The sequence below is a fragment of the Melospiza georgiana genome, chromosome 16 (assembly GCF_028018845.1).
Source record: "Melospiza georgiana isolate bMelGeo1 chromosome 16, bMelGeo1.pri, whole genome shotgun sequence".
NCBI lineage: Eukaryota > Metazoa > Chordata > Aves > Passeriformes > Passerellidae > Melospiza > Melospiza georgiana.
The window spans coordinates 7,043,138-7,065,963 of NC_080445.1; the positions used below are offsets into that span (position 1 = coordinate 7,043,138).

General features: G+C 41.2%; 2 protein-coding genes across 5 annotated transcripts in view; one reads left to right on the plus strand and one right to left on the minus strand.

Moving 5' to 3' along the window:
* Window positions 1-24: 24 nt before the first annotated feature.
* On the plus strand, window positions 25-19,228 carry USP42 (ubiquitin specific peptidase 42). 2 transcript variants are annotated; one of them, XM_058035760.1, is made up of 17 exons: window positions 25-90; window positions 3,655-3,892; window positions 4,701-4,901; window positions 5,982-6,092; window positions 6,258-6,360; window positions 6,527-6,594; window positions 6,758-6,828; window positions 7,368-7,450; window positions 8,747-8,858; window positions 9,238-9,378; window positions 9,586-9,686; window positions 10,093-10,231; window positions 10,882-11,610; window positions 11,979-12,064; window positions 12,700-14,196; window positions 14,671-14,963; window positions 17,175-19,228. In XM_058035760.1, the coding sequence occupies exons 2-17, from the start codon at window positions 3,664-3,666 to the stop codon at window positions 17,213-17,215; spliced, it is 4,005 nt and encodes a 1,334-aa protein (XP_057891743.1). In that variant the 5' UTR covers window positions 25-90; window positions 3,655-3,663; the 3' UTR covers window positions 17,216-19,228. The 2 variants fall into 2 exon arrangements, with proteins under 2 accessions (XP_057891743.1, XP_057891744.1); XM_058035761.1 differs by lacking the exon at window positions 25-90 and adding an exon at window positions 2,272-2,432.
* An 88-nt stretch (window positions 19,229-19,316) lies between these two features.
* CYTH3 (cytohesin 3) overlaps window positions 19,317-22,826 on the minus strand; it is a 48,613-nt gene continuing 45,103 nt past the window's right edge. For all 3 annotated transcript variants that reach the window (XM_058035452.1, XM_058035451.1, XM_058035453.1), the window contains one exon: window positions 19,317-22,762. In XM_058035452.1, coding sequence (XP_057891435.1) covers window positions 22,690-22,762 — 73 coding nt within the window. In that variant the 3' untranslated portion in view covers window positions 19,317-22,689. The remainder of the gene's footprint in view (window positions 22,763-22,826) is intronic.

A 22,826-nucleotide genomic window follows, 5' to 3' on the forward strand; every position in this document is an offset into this window, starting at 1 on the left:
GACTGTAACAGTAGGCGGAGCGGGCCGGGCTGAGGCGGGGGCTGCGGCGAGGGGGACCCGGCAGCGCCGAGTCAAGCGGGGCCGAGCCAGGTAATGGGGCTGGGGGGCAGCGCCGGGCCCGGCGGCGGCCCCGGCACAGCCCGGCGGCACCGCGTGCGCCTCCCGCCTGGAAATCAATGGGCCGGGGGGAGGGGCCGGCCCGGGAAAGGGAAGGGAAAGCGACCGGCGGGAGCAGCCGGCTCAGCCCAGCCCAGCCCACCGCGCCGGGGCGCGGGCCGGGCGCTCGGCCGCTGCCCTCCTGGCTGGCGGGCAGCCGGAGGGGGTGGGACCCCCGGGCGGGGCGGGGCGCCGTCCCCAGCACGCGGCGGAGGGACCCAGCCCCGCCGCCGCCGCCGCCGCCACCCCCTGGGCCGGCGGGACCGGCCCCCTCCCGGCGCGGCGGTGCTTCCTCGCCCGCCCGCCCTCTCCGTTACGCGCCGGGGTCCCGCCGGCGCCCGCATCTCCTTCCTTCTACTCCTGCCGCTGTCGGCGTGGGGGACTCGGCGTGGGTCCCCGGCGTCCCGGCGCAGGCGGGAGGGCGGCCGGGACGCCCCGGCCCCGCGTCCCGCCGCGGGAGCGGCGCTGTGCCCCGCCTGCCCCCGCGTTGTTCCCGCTCGGCGCGGCGGTGGCGGCGGCTCCCGCGGCCCCTCCGCCCCGTGCCCGGGGGGCTCCGCGCTCGCTTCGCCGCCCCCCCACCCGCGTTGCCATGGGCACGGAGCCGCCGTTGGGCGCCGCCGCCGCGGTCCTGCCCCCGGGCCGGGATGGGACGCGGGCCCGGACAGGTCAGCACGGGGCCGGGCGGCGGAGGCGGCATGGCCCGGGCGGGGAGCCGCGGGGCTGGGGGGCCGGGCGGTGTGAGGTGTAGAGGAACAAGGGCGAGGCGGGAGCTCCTTCAGGGCCGGTTCCCGGCCCCCCTCGCCTGCGTGTCGGGCTGGGTTTTGTTTTGTGTGTGTTTGGGCTCTTGCCGCGCTGAGCGCGGACATGTTGCGTGCGGTGCCCGTCCCTGCCCCTGCCAGCGGCCTTTTACTGCCGGTGTCAGCACGTTGTCGGGAAGCGGGACCCCGCAGAAGGGCAGAGCGAGGGAAAGCGGGTCGGTGCTGCGGGCTTGGCGCTGGCGGGGCGGGCGGTTCGGTTGTGAGCGGGCTCCGGGGCTCGGGGCCGCCCGGAGCGAGGCGCTCGCGGGCGCTCGCGGCGCCGGGCTCGGTCCCGCCACACGCAACGGCCCCGGGACACGGAGCTCGGAGCTGCCCCGCGCCGAGCGCTCCCCGCCGCCTGCGCCGCCAGGGTAAATGCATTAATCGCTTTCGCCTCTGCTGCCTTTAATTTTGTAACGAAAGTAAAACCAGCGCGGGGCGTGTGTTTGTGTTTGCCCTGCCCCGGGTTGTTTTTGGGGCCGGCGGCGTGTGCGGTGCGGTCGGTGATGTAGCGGGGTGACTCTGCCTGGGCTGCTGCCGGAGTAGTTTCCTCCCGCTCCTTGTTTGTGCCTCGCTGTTGCCGTGTGCCGCTCTTGTTTTTTGACACTCGCTGCTGGAACTGTTTGGTTTGTACTGAGATAAAGACATGTACTCCCTGGCTGAACGCGGTTCTGTGAACGGGATCTTGTATAAAGCCCTCCTGAGCTGTGATTTATTGTATGCAAAGCGGAGACCAAACATAAATATTTAGATCCGAGTATTAACTGATGCGTGTTGTGATGAGACTGCGAAAAAAGAATCTAAACAACGCTGATGCATCACTCCAAATGGGAGGAAAGCAACTGTTTGTGCTGTTTTGTTCGTCAGTATCACACTGTGAGAAGTCTGTTATGGGAATAGCAGAGGGAAAAAGAGCTCAATACACATGGCAATGGGAATTTATGTTCAGCAGTGGTACAGGAGCAGAACCTGTATTTACAGTGAACAGTGGGGAAATATCCGTGTAATGTTTGTGCTACTTCGTCAAAAGATGCTCTATCCAAATTAATTATATTGATAGATTTTGAAAAAGTGGTGGATTTGAGTTATTTTTGACATCCGTTGATATTTGCAGGTGTCTAGCATTTGATATCTGATAATCAGTTGTCAAAACTAAATTAGCAGCACCAATCAGTGCTACTCAGTTGTCAAAAATAAATTTAAAAATACGTGAGGCTTCCCTCATTGGTCAGTATAAAGCCAAAGCTTTTTTGTGATAATATTCTTCTGTTTGCCTTTCACTGCAGTCTTGATTCTGGTTTTTGTCCTGCAAATAAGTTCATTATGTTGTTGAAACCCCTTCCCTTTCCATCAGGAAAAGTAGATGTCACCAGTATCTGCAATTTGGAGTCTGGATCTCTCCTGAAAATCACTAAGCCCAAGAATTGTCATCTTAGTCTTTGAAATGGACAAGGATGTCCTCATTTTTCAGTTACATAGGTGAATTTCCCATTTTTTGTGTATTATTGTCTCTAAAATGGAAAGTGTGTACAGGGTAGCTTTTAAATTGAAAATTTAGAGAGGAAAAAAATCTAATTAAAGGTTCCACACATGATTTGTCTTTTGTGGGAATAGAAGTTCTGCGATTTACTGTGCTTTGTTTAATCTACTGGAAGTTTCATCATTAGCAATCAAGTTGTGCCATGAATCTGAAACTGCTTCATGCTTTGTTCTCTCAGTTATTTTAGTGTTACAAAGCAGGTTATACTTTAAACCCTCAGTTAAGTTTATAGTTTCCCTAAACTTGAACAGGCCTTACATGATAGAGTACGATAGTAGTAAAAGTTTACATATAGGAGTTGATAATTGATCATGTAATTGTTCAGCAGCTTACTATGCACACAACATTACATGTATTTAAAGAGGTACCATCTTGAAACGTAATCAGCATTTTATAAATGACTTGGTATCAGTTGTTGCCTTTATTCTTGAAGGCTGAGGATTAGGATTTGTTTTGCTTTCTGTTGCAGTCATCATTTTCTTTTTATAGTTTACATTCCTCTTTTGTTTTTCCCTGGCAAAACAACTTTACATAAGTAGAACTGAAAAAGATGCTTTTGAATTCAACTTCTTGGTTTATAAGTAAGCATTGTAAATGATGGGTACAAAATACCACAAGGACTACTGCCAAAATTGTATCCAAACAAATACTTCTTGGAAGGGTAGAAGAAAGCCAGGTGGAAATAAATTTGCAAGTGTTTTCTAGCTCTTTTTCCCAAGATTTCTCAGAGCTGTTTCCCATGCTCTGTGTCATCAGGGGTGTGTGGTTCCCAGGAGCTGGAAGATGTTGGCCAGACAATTCCTCCTGGATCTCACCAGGCCAGCACTTGATTGTGCCACTGCTCACAGCTTCTTTTAAGAAAAAGATCTTGGCAACTATAGTGGTTTAAAATCCCAAGAAATGCTATCAGTCATTAACTCAGCAGAAGTTAAAAAAAAAATTGATGCCATTTGGATGGAAAAAATCTACTTTGTGCATTCAGTTGTGCACTGGGTGGAGTTTTTTGGTGTGTTTTGGGGTTTTGTTCCCTTGTTTGTAATCATTCTTAGCTGTTTAGTTCTTCAGGTTCTTTGAAACTAAGGGGCAGGATTTATCTTGGTCTTTCCTTTCTGGAATACTTTGGACATTCTTATACCAAACAGAACTTTTGCCTTGTTGCAGATATGAACAATGACCATAGTTAACAAGCCAAAATCTTCAAAGTCTAAAAAATCTTCCTCAAGACGCTCTGACAAATCTATGAAACCCCGTACTAAAAAAATGACGTCTCGCACTGCAAGTTTGGGCCGGGTACCTCCTACAGAAGATCCAAACAAAGTCTCTGTGGACAAAGGTCCTGGGGGGCATATTTATTGTAGATCATCTCAAAAATCAAAGCCTTTTGCCCAAAGAGATCTAGGTAAGTGTCTTCTGTCCTCCCTCCTTTTTGTTGAAAACAAAACCAAAGTAGAAGCAGATTTTAGTTGTTGCATTGCTGTAAAATGGGACTACAGCAAATCAAGAGTTCTGCCACAGACTTCAATTTTGTGCATCCCCTGAGGCAGCTGCAGGGGGAGGTGTTGCAGAACTTGGGTTTATCTATTTACAATTGATTTGTAAAGTATTTTTTATTTATGTAAAATCAAACAAGGGGAGCTTTTCATAATGCATGGATGTACCTAGGTCTCTTCTGTTCTGAAGAGAAAAGTACATTTTACCATGTCTATTCATGGCTTCCATTATTCACAAGTCTTTGAATAATAACACTGCCCAGGAAGAGATCTGATATCTGTGGGGTTACTTTTTGTGCTGCTTACTTGTTTGTCTGTCTGATTTTTCTTACTGCATAACCACAAGTGTAAGTTTGTGGTTTAAGTTACGATAAGGAAAAAAACAATAATTTAATTAAGAGATTAAAGGACATAGAGATAAAGAAATCGGGTGCTAAAATCAGAGTGGGAGTTTGTGTCTTTTATTAGAAGAATTAAAACAGATGAATAAACTATTGTCCAAAGGAGAGTGTTGACTAGCAAATTCACGTGGCAGTGTTAAAGCTGTGCATCATGTGTTGCTGTGTTTTGGAGTGGAGCTGGTTCTTCAGGCTGCTCCTGCAGAATCCTACTTTTTAAATACCCTCTTTAAAACAAAATACGCTTTTTAAAATAAAATAAATACCCTCTTTAAAACAAAACCAGTACAACTCTTTTCAAAACACAAATTTCTTGCAGTTGTTAATGATGGGATTGCTCCGCCACAAAGAATTCTTTTTCCACCTGAGAAAATCTGTATGGATTGGCAGCAAACACAAAGTGTTGGAGTTGGGCTGCAGAACCTCGGCAACACTTGTTTCCTTAATTCTACTCTCCAGTGTTTGACCTACACGCCTCCTCTTGCCAATTACATGCTTTCACTTGAGCACACCAAGTCATGTGAGTATTTCTAACACTATAAATCTGTTGGACAGCTCCAAACGTGAAAGAAAAACAGGGTTCTATGAAGAAAATTCTTAGTTGTTCTATTTTGCCTGTAGAAGCAGTTTTTGAATGAGATCTTCAAGGTCTTTTCCAGCCTAAATGGTTCTATGATTTTGCTAACAGGAAGCTCAGAATTATAGGAGGCATATAAAGTGAATTTGTTAATTTAATGTGCCACGTAAAATTTAAAGAAAAGATCATTTCTTGCTTCATGTGAATAATGAAGTGCATTGTAAAGTGAGGCATTTGATGAACATTTGGCATTTGGGTTTCCTGCTGGTAGAAAGGTGATAAAGTTTAGGATGTTGGCATTGAAGATTCTTAGTCTTCACAGCTGAGATACTGCAGTGCACTAATACTGTGATAAATTACATGTTCAGTGTTGACCCATTAAAAAACCCAAACATTCTAGAAAGCACTATAAGCTAATCTTTTATGAACTCAAATACAAATTTGAGGGAGACTGTACTGAAATTTAGGCTAATTTTATTCTAAATAATTAAGTTTGTATATTTTAAAGCCTGGAATTTATGTTCTTGAATTTTGATTTTAAACTTGACTTTATTAAGCCTAGGGGAGTTTCTTTTTATATCCATAAATATGGAGCTGTTTCCTAAGGCAGCTGTATGCTTTCTAGTTTGGTATCTTAATATATTTTCCTAGAAGTTTGATTGTGTTTTATTCTCATATATAAAAATTATTTCAGTTAAGAATCACGGAATTATTGGAAGGAACCTTCAAAATTATTTAGTTCCAATCCTCTGCCATGGGGAGGGCTCCTTCCAGTGGGAATATTCCAGGCCAGGGTGGATGGGGTTCTGAGCAGCCTGGTCTGTGATTTAAGGAGTTTTATTCTGTACAATTCTCCATAATAAAATGCCACAAAACTGTTGGGATATTGACACCGTAGGAGAAGGGAATGTGCCACAGAGAGTGGACATTGCCCCCACTACTTAGATTATTATTATTTTGGTGAGGGTTTTCCTTTTAGCAATGTGTATTTGACTAGAATGGGATGCTTTCTTCTTTCCCTAGGTCATGTAGAAGGATTCTGTATGATGTGCACAATGGAAAGTCACATCAACCAGGTCCTGTGTTGCTCTAATAATGCTATCAAACCCACATCTGTTATCAATGGCCTTAAAAGTAAGTAGTTTTATACAGGTTTATTTTAATTTTTTTTTTAATTTTACAGTGAGTTATTTGATGCATGTAAATAATTTTGCTACTTTAAAGAAGAGGTATTTTAGAAATGTGTGTTTTATTTCATTCTATAAGAAATAATTATATGATAACCTTCTTATTTATTAGGAATAGGAAAACATTTCCATTTTGGCAGTCAAGAGGATGCACATGAATTCTTATGCTTCACTGTTGATGCTTTACAGAAAGCTTGCTTGAATGGAAGCACCAAGTAAGCATAAAATAATTACATTTCAATCTTTCCTAGCCCCTCTTACTACTTTATTTACTATCATGAATTAAAATCTATGTCCTTGGTTTTCATAAAACCAAAAATTGTTTGAGGAATTAACTCTGTTCTTTCAGTCTTCTGAGGTTTGACTCTAATTTCTTTCCAGATTAGACAGATCTTCTCAAGCCACCACACTTATTTATCAAATATTTGGAGGATATCTCAGATCTCGAGGTACTTTTTAAAACAAATTACTGTCTTTTGAACTGATCTGTGTCTTTTTGTCTGTCTGTAGCAAAGGAGTTTGTAGTTTGACTAAAGTAATGTGTATTAATAATTTAAATTCATGCAGTTAGTCTCATTGAAGTGATGTTAAGCATTTGTGTTTTGGTTCCAGTAAAGTGCTTGAACTGCAAAGCAGTGTCGGACACGTACGAGCCATTTCTCGACGTTACTTTGGATATAAAGGTAAGAATGTCTGTGAGCATGGCCTGGGCTGTGTAAATGCTTGTAGAGCTTTGTAAAATAAAGTCATTTTGCTTAGAAACTTATCTTGTTAAAGCAAAACAGCTTGGGAGTGCATGGTGGTGGATTGGACTGTGTTGTTCTGTGGAAGCCATGGAAATGCTCTCCATGTTTGGATTGGATTTAAGCTGGAAAAATAATAATTACGGCTACACAAACAATGATATAATCATACTTCTCAATTATTCTACTTCAATATACATCTATTGTTAGACTGATGGGTTTGATTGTTCTCATTATTAATGCCAAGGCATACCACAGATACTGTCTGGCACTGCAAAATTTATTTATTTTGAAGTGGGATCATTTTGAAATGAGGTAAATACTCAGAGAACTCCATTTCTGGCTCCTCCTTCACAGTGCTGGTTCACAGTAGGCCACTTGAGTATAAACTAGCAAGGTTCTCTTGTAAAGTGCTTGTAAATGCTGGAAATTTTGCAGTTCTTGTGACTTAGTGTTCTACTTTCTCTCTACTCATGCAGGCAGTTACATCTGTCACCAGAGCTCTAGAACAATTTGTGAAACCAGAACAGCTGGATGGTGAAAACAGCTATAAATGTAGCAAGTAAGATTATTATTAATTACACCTTGATACAAGTTACATATTCATGGAGTGCATGACTTGGAGGATGAGTTATCTCTTGACTTTGTTTAGCAGTGAGACAGAGATGACTTGCTGTTTCATTGTTTTGTTTACATAACTAATATACTGAAATCGTTCAAAGCTTGGGAAATAATGCACTCGTTTCTAAATGAGTAATTTTTATATTTCTGTTTGAATATTTGTAAATACATTATAAGAATTGTATTGCTCACATTAGACTTCTCTTCCTGATACTGTCTGTGCTGGGCCTTGTCAGCCTCCCTGAGTGTGAAGTTGCACACTAAATACTCATGGCCAGAAGTTAAAAGGCATGGCTGAGGAATGTGAGCTGGAGCACAGGGATATGGACAAGGATCTGGGGTGGGAGGCAACACAGCTCAGTCACACACAAACCCACAAGTTTAGTCTTTTTGTGAGTTTGAAAAGAAGGGTTTGGGGTATGTACAATGTCATTTCCATTGCTGGCAAACTATTATATTAGTTTTCAGTTTCCTTTTTTTTTTCTACCATTATTTTTTCTAATAAGAATTACTACTGCCTGAAACCTTCATCTCTAAATACAAGTTTCAGAATTTTACAAACCACTTCTTTTTTTTTTTCCTTATTCTGGGTGGCTCTCTTATTTTCTTCACTGGCTTTCTCCACTAGTTTGGAATTCTGTGCCTTGTATTTTGACATCAAGTTTTAAAAGAAGCAGTCAAATCCTTTCTGTTTGTTACTCAGCAGTACTTTTCTTGACAATGTGAAGTGACATGTTTCAGTCTTTGTGCTGATGGTTGCATTTCAGGACTAAGTCTGTACCTCCTTTGAGTGTGCAGTGAAACAAATGAAATTAACAATTTTGTTTTGAAGGACTGCAGAGGGTTTCAGTCTTTCCAGGCAACCTCAGTACAAGAAAAACTCAATATTGTCCAGTATTGTCTGCCTCTTGCAGAATGGCTGTTTCCTTCCAGTGATTTCTTTACATATTTTTACTGCCTTAGCTTTTTGACATAAAGATACATCTTCAGGCATTTACTTGGCTGTCCAGAGATAATGTCCTAAATCCTTTGTTCCGTGGAGCTGTCTCTAATATCCTGCTACATTCTCTCTATTAACAAAGCTGAAATGCAGTTTATGGATTTAAGAAAAGATCTAACATATTATACAAGCAAAATATCATTCAAATATCATAAGCACATGTGAGAGATGGAAACTTTTTTCACTTCTGAGTGAGAAAAGAATATAATGTTAAAAATGTCTGTGCTTGTTTTAAAGGTGTAAAAAGATGGTTCCAGCATCAAAGAGATACACGATACATCGCTCTTCCAATGTTCTCACAATATCACTGAAAAGATTTGCAAATTTTACAGGTGGAAAGATCAACAAGGTAGGTTTGCAGCTGGAGTGCTCCTTTATCTTCTTGGAATGGGCATTTCTCAAAGATGAATACTCATTTTAAAGTTGTTCACATTTCAGTAACTACAGTGTAAGAGAAGTTGATATAACAACTTAGCAACCATGGCTGTTACTTTCCTTTTTAATACTGATAGAGTTCCTATGTGACCATAAGAACATACCTTCCCCTTAAAGAGCTAATTCTGTGGAAAACAGCTCCCTGCAGCTTAAGTTATTAAATGTTGTTTCTGAGAACAGGCATTTTCAAGTTAATTGAAAAATATATTTATACAGTCCTAATCTGTGTCTTTTTCAAGCTGTTCCATGAAGTATTTCAGGATAACTTTTGAATCGTCTTTGTCTTTGTTTAGGATGTAAAATACCCTGAATATTTGGATCTTCGAGCATATATGTCCCAATCTATTGGAGAACCCCTCATCTATGCTTTGTATGCAGTTCTTGTACATAGTGGCTTCAACTGTAATGCTGGACACTATCTCTGCTTCATAAAGGTAGAGATCAGCTCAGCTTCTAAGAGGATAAAATTTGTGCTGGCAAAGAAATTAAAATGTTATTGATAACCACTGGTTTTAGGGGAAAACATTGCATCATGTGCTTTGTTTGCTTTGTTTTGGTATGCTTTGTTCTGCAGTGCTCTATCTGTGATGTCCTTTGGAACACGTGCAATTCATCTGAAGATATTCTGTCTTTGTTTGCAGGCTGGTAATGGACTTTGGTACCGAATGAATGATGCCTCAGTAGAGCTTTCTGATATCAAAACAGTTCTCAATCAGCAAGCTTACGTACTTTTCTATATCAGGTAATAACACCAGATGTCCTCAGAACATTTTTATTCTCAAGTTGCTAATGCATTTCTTGTTTTGAAGGCTTTTTCTTTTCACTGTAGGAGAGTATTACTATTTGTGTTTTTCTGTCTAAGTGGAAATTCCCTGTGTCATTTATTACCTTTCATTGCTCGACCTTAAACTTCTACACTTGGGTACACTGCTTTCCATCTGCTCACTGTAGAAAAGAGGAGAAATCGTGGCTATAGGTGGTGTGAGGCTGAACCATTGCTCTGGAAAGGACAGTCATTGTAGGAAAACCATTATCTAATCTTCAGTTTGTAGTCCTGCCTAAATCTTCCAGATGTGTCTTTTGTGTCATATTCACTGTTGCTGAGATTATGGGATGGGTTTAATCCAGAATTGTCCCTCTGTCCCCAGGCGCTATGACCTGACGCTGGGCGAGCGAGCGTTCTACCTGCCCGCGCCCTCCTACCCGCGCTCCTTCCTGGGCCAGCGCGGCGCCGGCAGCAAGCAGCCCGCCTTCATGGGCCCACGGCTGCCTCCTCACATGATCAAGGTACCTCCAGGGGGATAACAGCACCAGGTTTTGGTGTAGGGGTGGGGTTTTTTGAGTTTGTTTCCCTTCCACATTGCAGGTTTCTTCACAGCCCTCATGCTAGAGCCAGAGTTGCTCAAACAGTGGCTAATCCTTAACTGTGCAGCCATGCCACTTCGTTACTTTACCCTTCCAGCTCATCTTCCTAAAGCTTGGGAGCTGTGCTCTTGAGACAATTTGTCTATTAATGCCTAAATAACTTAAATTTTAAAAGTAGTCTATTAATGCCTAAGTCATTTAAATTTAAAAAGTAAATATCTGCCCTGTCCCTATCAGTGTTACTTTAGTTGAGACAGTGATAGACTACAAATTGTCTTGTTCCTGAGTATTAGCAGGAATATTCCAGTGTTGTCGGGGAGGAAAATGACTATTTTTTAATAGCTCTAGTCAATGTTAAATTGTTTGGATGGGTGTGAAACTGATGCTCATTTGGTATCAAAGGCAGGATTTACACACACCCATTGGATGTGCGTGTGTATTGGGAGGAAGATGTGGTTTCTTCTTGGGTATTGAGGCAGTCTGTAGTACAATTTAGCATGAGAATTTAATGTTGTAAAACTTCCAGTGCTGTGTGTTTGAACATGTCCATCTTACAATCTCTTCAAATCCAGAGTTCAAGTCGTTTAAATGGAAATGGACCCTTGAAAGAAGATCCCAGTACTGTTGGCGTTGCTGTGAAAAGGCCTTCTTCAGCTCCACCAACAGCTTGTGTTCAGAACTGGGCCATTTCCAGGCCGTCAATGGCAGACCCTTCCAAGGCCCAGAAGATCACCATCAGTATTCACAACAAGCTGCCCCCGCGGCAGGCGGCGCCGCAGGCCGAGTGCCCCAGCAGCGCTGTGGAGGAGGAGGATCTGAAGCCCCTTCCTTCAGCCACAATTACAAACTCTTCTGCAGCAGAGCCTACCTCAAACCTCTCCACAGTGTCAGTTGCTACTAATGTCTCCAAGCAGGAGGCTCCTGATGAAATCTTTGTTGAGCCAGCAGTGAATGGAAACCCCAAGCTCTGTTCTGACAGCATGGTCCCTTACGGTGCAGAGCCTTCAGGAAAACCCGAGGAGTCAAAGGGCTTGTTCAAAAGGCATTGCAATGTCATCTCTTCCAATGGGATTCTGATTGGGAAGGTGGTCCGTACATTGCATAATTCCCATTCATCCTGTCAGAATGCTGAAGAAAGATCCCAGCATGAGCTGCCAAAAATTGATTCCCTAAATGGTGCTATTAGTTTAGATAATGAATATAAAGAAAATGGACTGAAACTTGATGATTCCACTTGCCAAGTCCAACCCGTTAAACCTTCTGAGATTTTCTTCTCTAAGGCAAACGGAGTGCTTGAAGCGGTGAGTTACATTTGTTCATCTGCACTTTCTCAGCTATGATATGTTCAATATTCATGGGCACTGCAATGTGGAATACCAAGAAAACACAGCACAGATTTTATTCTAACCCTTTGTGTTATTATCCCACTGAATTTGCAGAGCTGAGCTAACATATGAAATATGTCAACATAAGAGAAGTTCAGGGAGATAATACTTCATAAGTTTCATAAAATACATTTTTGGGAGGAGGGGGCTGACATGTCAAGTGGGAAGAGTGCAGGTATCTCTGTGATCTTGTGTAACATGTAATGTTGGAAGTTTGTCAGCAGTGGTTTTCTACTAAAAATAGCATTTTTTTCTCTTTGTTAACTTCTGTGTTTTAATTGTAGATGCCTAAAGATTTGTCACCAGATCCTCAAGGTATCTTAGAATCTCTTACGTACAGCCAGTTGAACAGCTTGTCAGAGGAAAAGAGGTAAAGTGACTGCACTGATTAAAACAAGATTTCATACAAGTTTATTACTATTTTATCCATCTTAAATAATACTTAAAAATATTTACATCAGTACAGGGAATTCCACACTGTACATCTGGTATTGCAAACATCAGCACTGGGCACACATTATCCTGATACTAAATACAGGCAGATGCCTCCTGTAAAACTTTCACAGGATGTTTTTACATTTTTCTTTCATTGTCTGGAATACTTTTTCTATTCCTCTTTCCCTTTTTTGCATCCTAGGATGAGTGAATGTAAATTCCCACAATCTGCTCTCCCACCTGGGAGAATAGGAAATCTTTTTTGTGTGTTTACCTTTTTTCTAAGTGGGGAAAGAGCAAATACAGTTGTTCTGGCTATTGATGAGATTCAGAGCTGCAAGTGAAGGAGTTGGATGTGTTTGGGATGGGTTTTTTAAGGCAAGACCAGCAGAACTGAGAGAAGAAAAACTTTCCATGGGAACTGAGGGGGGTGTAAGAATGGTTTTCTAAAGTCAATGTCTTTCAGAATTTTGCATTAGCAACTTTTTTTTTTTTTTTTAGGAGATTTTACTCCTAACATCTTTAGATGGATTTTTTTCAAGTTAAAAATATGTTTTTATTTTTGTGCAGTGTCTCTGGACCTCAGAAGTCTTCTGACAATGATGGAGTTACAGATACTGTAGTGATGGAAGCACTATTTGCCTATGAAGAATCCAGGAAGGTTCCTTCCAACTTTAGCTGTGAGGTTGAGAAACTTTTTACTCAATCAGATTCTGAAACCATTTTTACCAAAGAAGAAGTTGCTGAAAGTATTATAACAAAAGCTGATAATGCACATCTCAATATCAATGGTCAGCACAAGGTTAGGAAAAAATCCTTGGATACTGAAGGTGAATTCCTTGGGCAGTGTGAGTCTGAAGACATCAGAGATAAAGACAAACTAAGAAGATCAAAAGAACCTGAACTCATTTCAAAAGAAAATCCTTTGTACATCAAAGGATCTCCTGAGAGCAAAGAGAAATTAGGGCAAATTTCCTTTATAAAGCCTGACATTGAATGTAGTTCTAAAAAACTTGCATCTCTAGATATTCCAGATAAATGCCAAGATACAAAGGACATTTCTAATAACTATGTAGAGGTACCACCTGTTAATGACTCTTCTATTACAAAGCTGGATAAAGTATTGGAAAGTCAATTTTCTAGAGCAGATGAAGGACTGAGTAATAAAACATGTGAAGATGATGATAAACATATGAGAAAAAATAAGAAAAAAATCCATGACTCTAAAAGAACTGACAAAGAGCACTACCGGAGGAAGAGGGAAAGCTCAGACACTGAGGAGAAGGAGAGGCAAACCAGAAATAAACCAGATGATCATTCCCACAGGAGGAGGAGCTCTCACAGCATGGAAACAAACAAGCAAAGCCGTCACAAGCAGGAGTATTGCAGTGAGAGCAAGTACAGATCCTCCCACAACGAAAGGAACAGCCCCAGTAACGGCAGGAGCTCAGGAAAATACTCTCGCTACAGATCCCGAAGCAGAGAAAGGACAGACCCAGACAGGAGTAGGTATTATTATTCCAAAGGAGACAGACCCTGGATTAGAGAAAGATACTATCAAGATGAATCACGGAGATGGGACAAATGCAGGTACTACAATGATTATTATTCCTCCCATGGAACAAGAGATGGTAGGGAGAGGAGGTCCTCTCATTGTGATAAAGACTATGACAAACTGAGCCAAGCTTACAGCAGGTCACACAAGGATTATCACTGCAAAAGCAGATGGGCTCACAGCACACTCTCCCGAGAGGAGGATGTGCATCACTTCAGCAGCCACAGAGCAAACTTCCACCACTGTTCAGTACCTCAGCAGCACTCGGAAAAATACTCCCGTGAGAGGCACGCGCTTCCAGCAGGCTCAGCTCACTCCAGCTTCGAGGACTCTTCCCGGGAAAATGAAAAAGAAAAGCTAAGAAATGGCAAAAGAAAATATTCCCACCAAGAAGAGAGTGGAAGTGACGTAGAAAAGAAATGCCGAAAGACAGATGACCAAAGAATCAAAAAGTATAAGAAGGTCAAGAAGAAAAAGAAGTCCAAAGATAAACATCGAGAGAAGGATTACAAGTAAGCAAGGATTCCAGCATAATCAGCAATTTTTTCCTAATTATTTTCTGGGTATTTCTCATGTCTGCCTTTTTTTCATTGTTTCTAAGTAACTTATCTGTCATAATGTGACGGGATCATGTTGTTAGGTTGGCCAAGAGAAGATAGGAAAGATGTTGCTGAATTGTGTTAGAACACTAGAGCTGGACAATGTAGACAGAATAACATCTGCACACCGTTCTTGATTAGGTTACAATTTTAATTTTTTTTTTAATTCCCCATATGCCTGTTAACAATTTGTGTACAAACCACGACCTCTTGTCCTTCATTCTGAGGGCTTAAGATTGCTGCATCTAAATTAACTTAGATATGCAGAAAGTACCACAAAGTAGCAGACACTCTGCAAGTCGTCACCTGTGGTAAATAAATAACATTTCATACATACATCAAGTGCCACATCTGTTTTTCCATTTTTAACTTGCATGTTTCCTTCAGACTTTATGATTTGGATTGCTCTGTGCTCCACTTTGACAATGACAATCGCAAACATAAGAAAAAGAAGAAAAAGAAGAAGCACGACAGGAAACTGAAAGACTTATTGGAATATTTAGATCCTCGTTTCCAGAAGAAAACATGGGAGAAGAAGGAAGAATCCCGTCCTCCAGATGACCATTTATGTGAGCAATACAGAAACCAGGGCAGTAAACAACCCTACAAGGAAGAGAAGCCTTCTGGTGCAGGTGACAGCAAGAAATACAGCTCCATGGCATCCACTGAGTATGTCAGAGGTAAGGCAGGACTCCTGGCTGTTATAAACATCTTTAAATGCTTGGCTGATGAAATCCCTGGGTTTTAGCACAGCTTCCAAACAGCATCTTGGCAGGGGGTTGGAAGTAGATGATCTTTAAGATCCCGTTTCAACCCAAACCATTCTATAATTTGAATAAAATACTACATTCAGGTGTTCATAGCATAGAAACAGTGGAGGATGCTCACTCAGAATAACAGGAGTTGGTGATAATACTGAAATATTGTTGGTCCAGGTGTAGCTCTGCCTTCTAAGCACAGCTGTCAAACCTCCAGAGGACACTTCACAATTTAACACCTGGAGAGTGTTAAATTCCTGCTATTGTTTTATTCAGTTGTGGGATTTTTCTGTTAGTATAGGCTTAACAATACATAGAAGTGGGCTGAGGAAACAGCTCTTTCTCCATTTTTGGTATTTTTGAAAAAGTCTGTCTGGTGCTTCTTACAAAACACCCAAATATGAATTTGTGTGCCTGACTAAATTTACACTGAGCTCTCAGCTGTTGCTTGTCATAATCTCAACTTGGGCTCGCAGTAGATAAATTAATTAGTTTAAATTAATTAGCTCTAAAATTACGCAATGAAGATGATTGCACACTGCAACAAATTCAACATCTAAAATCAAACTTGACAACATTTCCCATGAAATTTTTGCTGAACAGAAGTGTTTATTATAGAAATAAAACCTTATTAAATGCCTGTTATCTGACATAAACCAGTTCCAGTTACTGATCTATTTTAATAGAAAAGCAAAACAATCCCCTAACTATTTTACTCAAAGATAAGAAGACAGCTCACTATCCAAAAGCAAGTTTAATTGTTAAATTGTCTACATTTTATACCTATAGTTTAAAAATTGGGTTAATGGTCAGTGACAGTCCTGTTCATTTCTAGTCATGTTGAAACTGTCAATATAGCACACAAAAAATTTGGAGAAGTTTGATCTTGAAATTCTGGAAAATTAAAATCCCTTTCATGGGGTTTCCACGCTTAGGCAGATTGCCACAATTAGTGCACTGAATTCTTGCACTGAAAAGTTTGCTCACGGCAAAGGAGAAGTGCATTTGTGGAAAACTGATTGTATTTTAAGACACAGATAACCAAAAGTTCTATCCTAAAATTAGAGTGGAGGGAAAGCTGATTGTTCACCCATTATTCTTTATTGAGAAAAAAATTAAGAACTGAATTGAGGTCTTTCAAATCCTAATGCTGTAAAAGGAGGCTTCTTTTTTAATACTCATGTCCAAAATAACCCTTATTGCACTGAGAGGGTCTGTTCTAGCTGCCAAATCAGGAACTAAACAGAATAAAATGCTCGTGGCTCAGCCGTGGTTTGGCCTTGGTGATTCTGTGGCCAGCAGGTGGCAAACTCGGGTTTTCCAAAGCAGCTTTGGTGAGGAATTCATTGATCTGAGTCTCCTTGCTCAGGGCAGGGCACTGAGGCTGCAGGAAGGAGAAGGAGCTGAACAACACCAGGGGGAGACCAGGGCTGCCAAAAGCAGTTTAAGTGTTGGGATTTTTAGTATTTTCTCAAGTCCATGGATGTTAATTAGCTCCATCTTCTGGAGTGTCAGGAGTTTTTTCTTTTTTCTTTTTTTTTTTAAGTGGGTCTCAAGTAGTATTCTCTGTTGGATGGAATCTGCTTTGTGTTTTTAGAATACTGAATGTCTCAAGGCAGGGACAGGCAAGGAGCCACTGAGGAATTGTGAGGTTGTGCCTTTTCACCTAACTCCTGTTATTTTGAATAAATAAAGGATGAAAACAGCTAGTGAGAAGTTGTTTTTTCAGCCAAGTTTATACAGGAGAGGGGGAGGAGCAGCTTTGAAGCAGTTCTTTTCTACATTCCTACATGTTCTCTCCAGCAAGTTTCTGCAGGCTCTGCCCTTGTGGGTTCAATTTGGTCAGCCTGACCACAAGATTGTTACTAAAACAATGCTGCTTTCTAGGCAGAACTTCAATTACATTTGATCCAGCCAAGGTCCAGCACTTGCTGTTAGAGCAGGTGGCTCTGTCCTAAGGCTCTGTATGGCTCTGCAGCCTTAGCCCACAACTGAGGTGCAGCTGGATCCTGTCCTGAGGGAGCAGATGGAGCTGGGGCAGCTTTGAGCTTTGTCTTTTAGAAATCAAACCCCTGAGACAGTTTCATGTTAAATGTCACAGCAGGACTGACCTGGTTTCCTTTTGCCTTTCAGATGTGGAGCTGAGTGATGAAAGCCTTCAATACTCAGACTGAACCCACCACCAACCCCAAGGACTTCTGACCACCACCCCCACCAACCCTTCACCTTCAAAACCAACAACTTCTCACCATCACAACCAACGACTTCTTACCTTCAACGACTTCTTACCTTCAAACCTGACATTACCAATAGTGACCATCAAAATTTAAGATTTATTATCAATTACCATCAAGACAAAATCCAGTCATAAGTGGTGCTTAACATTTCTGTACAGAATTTTACCATATAAGAACTTTTTTTTAGTTTTTAACTTGAGACTTTCTTTTTTAAAATATACTTCTAATCCAAAAGGGTGAAAACTTTTTACAACTGCTGAACATTGTAAATTACCACATAAATATCTCACTGAGCTGAGATAATGCCCTGGAATAGACCATCTCAAATGCTGCTTAATTACAGACTCAGGTTGACTTTATGTTATTCATGTAATGTTACTCCAAGTTAAGACATCTGGTGCAAGAGCGACCAGGAATTATAAAAGTTGCAACTGACAGTCTGTATATTTAATTTAAAGACTTATTTAAAACTTCACAAGTTTTGCAAGAGCTTCATTTTTTTTTCTGTGGTCTGACACTAGAAACTAATTTACTTCACATTTGAGTTATATTCAAGATCTGAAGAAAATCTTCTGGTTTTCGACATTGTGAAACAACAAATATGCAGTTCTGAATGTATCTCTCAAGACTATTTGTATATTGTTCCATATGTTTTTATTACATTTTCTTAATATACTGTCATTTGTCTTAAGTCTCAGTTGTCTGTTTTGTCTCTCTAAAGTGTCTAGTTACAGACAAATTCATACTGTGATTTTTATTTTTATTATTAAATGCTATCAAACTGTGATGCACTTATTATTCACTGGTCCTGCATCAGGAGATGAGTGGGGAACCTGTATTAAATACAGTTCATCTGAATAATCTGTCTGGTTTATACAAGCTGTGTTGTTCAGAGATGTCTAAAGTTTGATCTTTGTTTTTTTAAAGATAAAAAGCACTTGCCCCACTGTAAATATATAGCATGTAAAATTTATATAGTATATAAATACAGCAAAGTTAAAATGGATTTTTACTTGAGTTTTACTTGAGTTATTTAACATGCACTGTGTCATGGGAGCTGACAGCTGGCAGTGTGTTTGACACTGGAGAAGTCACAACTTCCTCTCAGTGTAGGGGAGAAGATGCTGTTGGTGGGAGCCAGAGAAGAAAATCAGTAACTGGGACTGCAGCTGCCTGGACAAGGATGCTGAAGGCTTCTCCTCTGAACTTAAAGCTTCCCCAGCCAGGCACCAGGCTGGGAGCTCAGCAGGAGCTTGGTATTGTGTATGACAATAAACAGAATAACCCACAAAACCAAAACTAACAGGAAAAAAAGCAAAAAAGAGCAAGGTTAACATCTCACTAAATACTTAAAAGTAATCTTTTGGTACATGGAGAACACCATCAAGCCAAAGCATAATGTACCTGCATAATGTTCCTATGGCAACAGTTATGTGACTTACATAAAGTGACATGGCAAAGTAACCAACATTCCTGTCCTGTATCTGGCTTTTTTGTCCTCTCTTGTCCCCTGGCTCCAGGGTTTGGTGTCCTGTCCTTTGTGTGATGAGTGACTCCAGCAGAAGTGTCTGGAAGGAGTTTGTGTGGCTGCTGTGCCTCCCTCCAGAGCCCCCCAGGCACAGCTCTGGGGCAGGGAGGGCACTGGGTGTCACTGCCCCAGAGCTGTGAGAGCAGCACCTGTTTCTGATTGCTAATTGAGGAAACTAATCAATCCCTCCAGGAGCAGAGATCCGCTTCCCCCTCGCATCTGACTAACTCCTGGCAGGGAACTGACAAAATAAAATACCTCAATTTAGGGTGGCTCTCAAGGGAAACCTCCTTTTACTGGAGTCACACTCATGTGGTAACACACTTCACTGAAACATTTTGCCGTTGAAGGGTTTTTCTCTGAAAAAAATGAAACCTGATAATTTAAATTACTGTGCCTAAGGGTAGGGAAAAGAAGCCTTTTACTTACAAGAGCAGTTGTAAAATTAAACCTTAACCTCTTAAGAGTCAGCTATTGCCTCCCATGTATTCCTGGTAAATGAGGAGACAGTACAGTTTCACACTTTATTTTTGAGAAAATTGACAGATTTAAGCAACAGGTCTTAATGATAAATGAAAACATTAATATTGCAGTGGCTTTACATAGGAACATCACCGTTATAACAATGATTGATACAGAATATTTGTCATGCAAATCACTTGTATACACGATGTAATACTCATATCAATACATACCTGTACAGTATTTACATTTATATTTAAACTCTAGCTAGAAACATTTTCCAAGAAAATATAGAAATGAAACTGGTAAGCCACAAGTCTTAATTTGTAGTATCTGGTCTACAACAGACCTAGCTTTTCCAGCAAGCATATCTACATAGATATGTAATAAATCTTAAAAATATGCAGTTTTTTTTATATATGAAGCATTATAAATGCTGCTCACTTTATAAAGGTTCCGTTTTGTACCAGTTTAAAATGGTTCAAAATGCTAAGTGATGCAGAGCTTATTTTGTCAGAATATTGTAAAATTTAAGTCAGTCCAGCTGAGCTTAAGTTTTGTGTACAGTTCCCTCCCAGCTGCACTGGCACCATGGCTCTCCCTGCCCTGCAGTTGTAGAGGGCAGGGCCAAAAGCAAAGAGCTCAAGAATTCCTCAAGTTTCAGTGCCACAGGAAGGGAGAATCTGTTGTCCCCAAAGGACTTTTCCTCAGCATGGCCAAACTGTAACAGATCCTGCTTTATGCCACCAAGCAGCCACTTTCAGTAGCCACCCCTGGACTTGAAGCCCAATAAAAAAGGGAAAGGTTGAGAGATTTTTCTTCACTCTCGTGGATAGTACCTGATATGGCCAAAATTTTCACAAGCCACTTTGTTTTACTGGCCCCGTGGCCAGTGGAAATTTTGGGCCAGTTTCACTCCCTGTTAATACTGTTACAAAGAACATTTGAAATCAAATATTAACACACACAAAAATGCTATTCCATTAGCTTTGGTAAATTAAATAGATACACTGAGCACCACAAGTAGCCGTTTAAGATGTTGCATTTCAATGCTAAGAAATAAAATATTTCCTGCTATAATATCCTCAGTTACATGTTACTCTAAATAATTATTTCTGCTGGATATAAAAACTTCAAACTAAATACAGCAAATGAACTGTCAAGGCCTTTCCTTCATGCTTATAGACAGACATCCTCACCTGGTTAAATAAATAGATTTCCTCAAAGGTGGTATTTCAGAAAATAAAAATTGATACAAAAGTGCTTCATGGCTTATTAATGCTTTTTTAATCTCACATTTCTCCAGAAATACTGAATTTGCTGCCTTTCACCTCTATGCTCACTAGTACCACTGATTTGGCTTGTCACTATTTGCATTACAAATCTACTTGTCCAAAGCTAAGACTTGATGTAGGCAGTGCTTGAAAACAAAATGTCACTGCAGAACAGAAGACTCAAAACAAGTGCTGGCAGCAGCTCCATCATTGTGCTGCTTTGCAAACACAGGACACACAATTAATTTCTATGAAGAGTTTAAATGTGTTCCATTAAGAAAAGATATCCCCACACTGACACTTACTCAAGGATTCTACCTCCTCTGGTTGAGTTTTACTCCTTTGGAAGCACTAAGATTTAAACTTTCACCCCAGCAATTCCACACACCCTGGGGAAAATCTAAAATGTAGGAAAATTTACTTTGTTCTTTTCCTCTCAGCCTCTTTTGCAAACATGCAATAAAGCAAAACACTCACAAGGCTGACACTCCATGCAAAACAAGGCAAATCAGTAAGACAGAACAGTGAAACAGACTCTCCCTTAAGTTCAAAGGAGATTTCAGACAGATCACCTTGGTAAGTCTGTGGGTTTGCCAGTGCAGCACATCTCCCCACAACAGAGCCAAAGGTGCTCCTGTGACCAACAAGCAAAGCTGCTGGAACATTTTGGGCCTCCAACACATCCACTGGCACAATAGGCAGGGCTCAGGTTCAACAAGTTTGGGAAAAACTGAGTAGTAACAGAAGCAGTAGAGTCAAAAGCTCCCACTTTTTGCCCTGTTGTGGAATTAGGGGTTTTACCTTAAGAACAATATGTGTGCTATCAACAGAAAAGCACTGGAGTAAAATCTGCTGCACCAGTTGTGTTCCTGAAAGACCCAGCAGTAGGACCTTCACAGGTTTCAAAACCAGAGACACATGCCTGTGGGGAAGTCTAGCTGCACCAGGCAATCAATACTTTATTTTTAGTAAAAATGTCTATTTTTTTCAATTCCAACTGCTGTAGCACAAATCTGAAAATCACCTTTAAGAATGCAATAAAAATACTGAACTTGTATAAACTTGCACAAACTCTCTATGTCCAAAGTTTGTTATCAAGCAAAGGAATGCATCCTGCTTGCTTCACTCTCTAGGGCTGCATTTTACAGGGACAGTTCACCTTCCTGGCTTTTCCCTTTAAAAACATTGAATGCATGTGAAATTATCTGGGGGTGTTTTCACATGCAAGGTCTGAAGTCACACAGGCTCTGTCATCTCACTCCTTTAGTAGCAACTTAGTGTTAATTAATCAAACTACAGCATCTCAAACATAAGAAGGAAGTTACTATAGAAAAAGCAGATTAAACGAGCCATTAGACCTTAGTGTTTGCTGTGAGTGTATGAGCAGACAGGAATAAGCTTTAGCCAGCTGGCAAACACCAGACCACATCTGGTACTTCATGGCATGGCCACAGCCTCAAACCTCTGCTGCTGGGCCCTGCCTGTATTTGCATTTCAGTGCTCACTGACAAACCCTCTGGCACCACGAGGTGCCCACTGAGCTGCCAGTCACTGTGTTTCTAAGGAAAGCTATTTCCATGAAGGTAGGAGAGGAATCCTGAATGAAAGCTGCACTCAGCTGTTCCTGTGAAACACACACCACTGAAAACTGCCACTGGGACTGTGAGGTTTCTGCTTACAGGAAAATACAGGGAAAATGCAGTGCCAGGTCATGCTGTGCTCCACTGCTGGTGCTGCACTCCAGTGAGAACTCAAAAGTAATTATAAAACTCCTTCTTTTATGGGAAATGTGCTCAGGTAACAGGTAAGGACATTTTAGTGTTAGGCCTGCACTCCTTCCCTCCCAACCCAAGTAAACTGGAGTTGTCACTAATCTAAGTGAAAACAAGGCTTCCATGTGTTCAGCTGAATTAAGTTCCAATATAATAATTCTCTGGGAATTGAAGCTTACTTCAAATTATATACCAGTAACTACCCTGAAAAGTTCTGCCAAGTTTTTATGCCACAGTAAAATGTGTATATATATATATATGTATATATATATATAAAATTTACAGTTGTCTTCATTTAGTTTGTCCAATTTCTTCTATCACTCCACAGTTTGTTCAGTTATAGGTTGATGCAGGTCACAAGTTGCTGTTCATGTTCTATTTCTTATTTGCAATTCTTCTTTTCCTTGTTGCCAGCATATCATAAAAGGGATCCCTGCTGATACTTGCTCTAGAAGAGAAAAAAGGAATCATCAGTTTGGTTAATTATGATGAAATACCCATTAACTATTTCA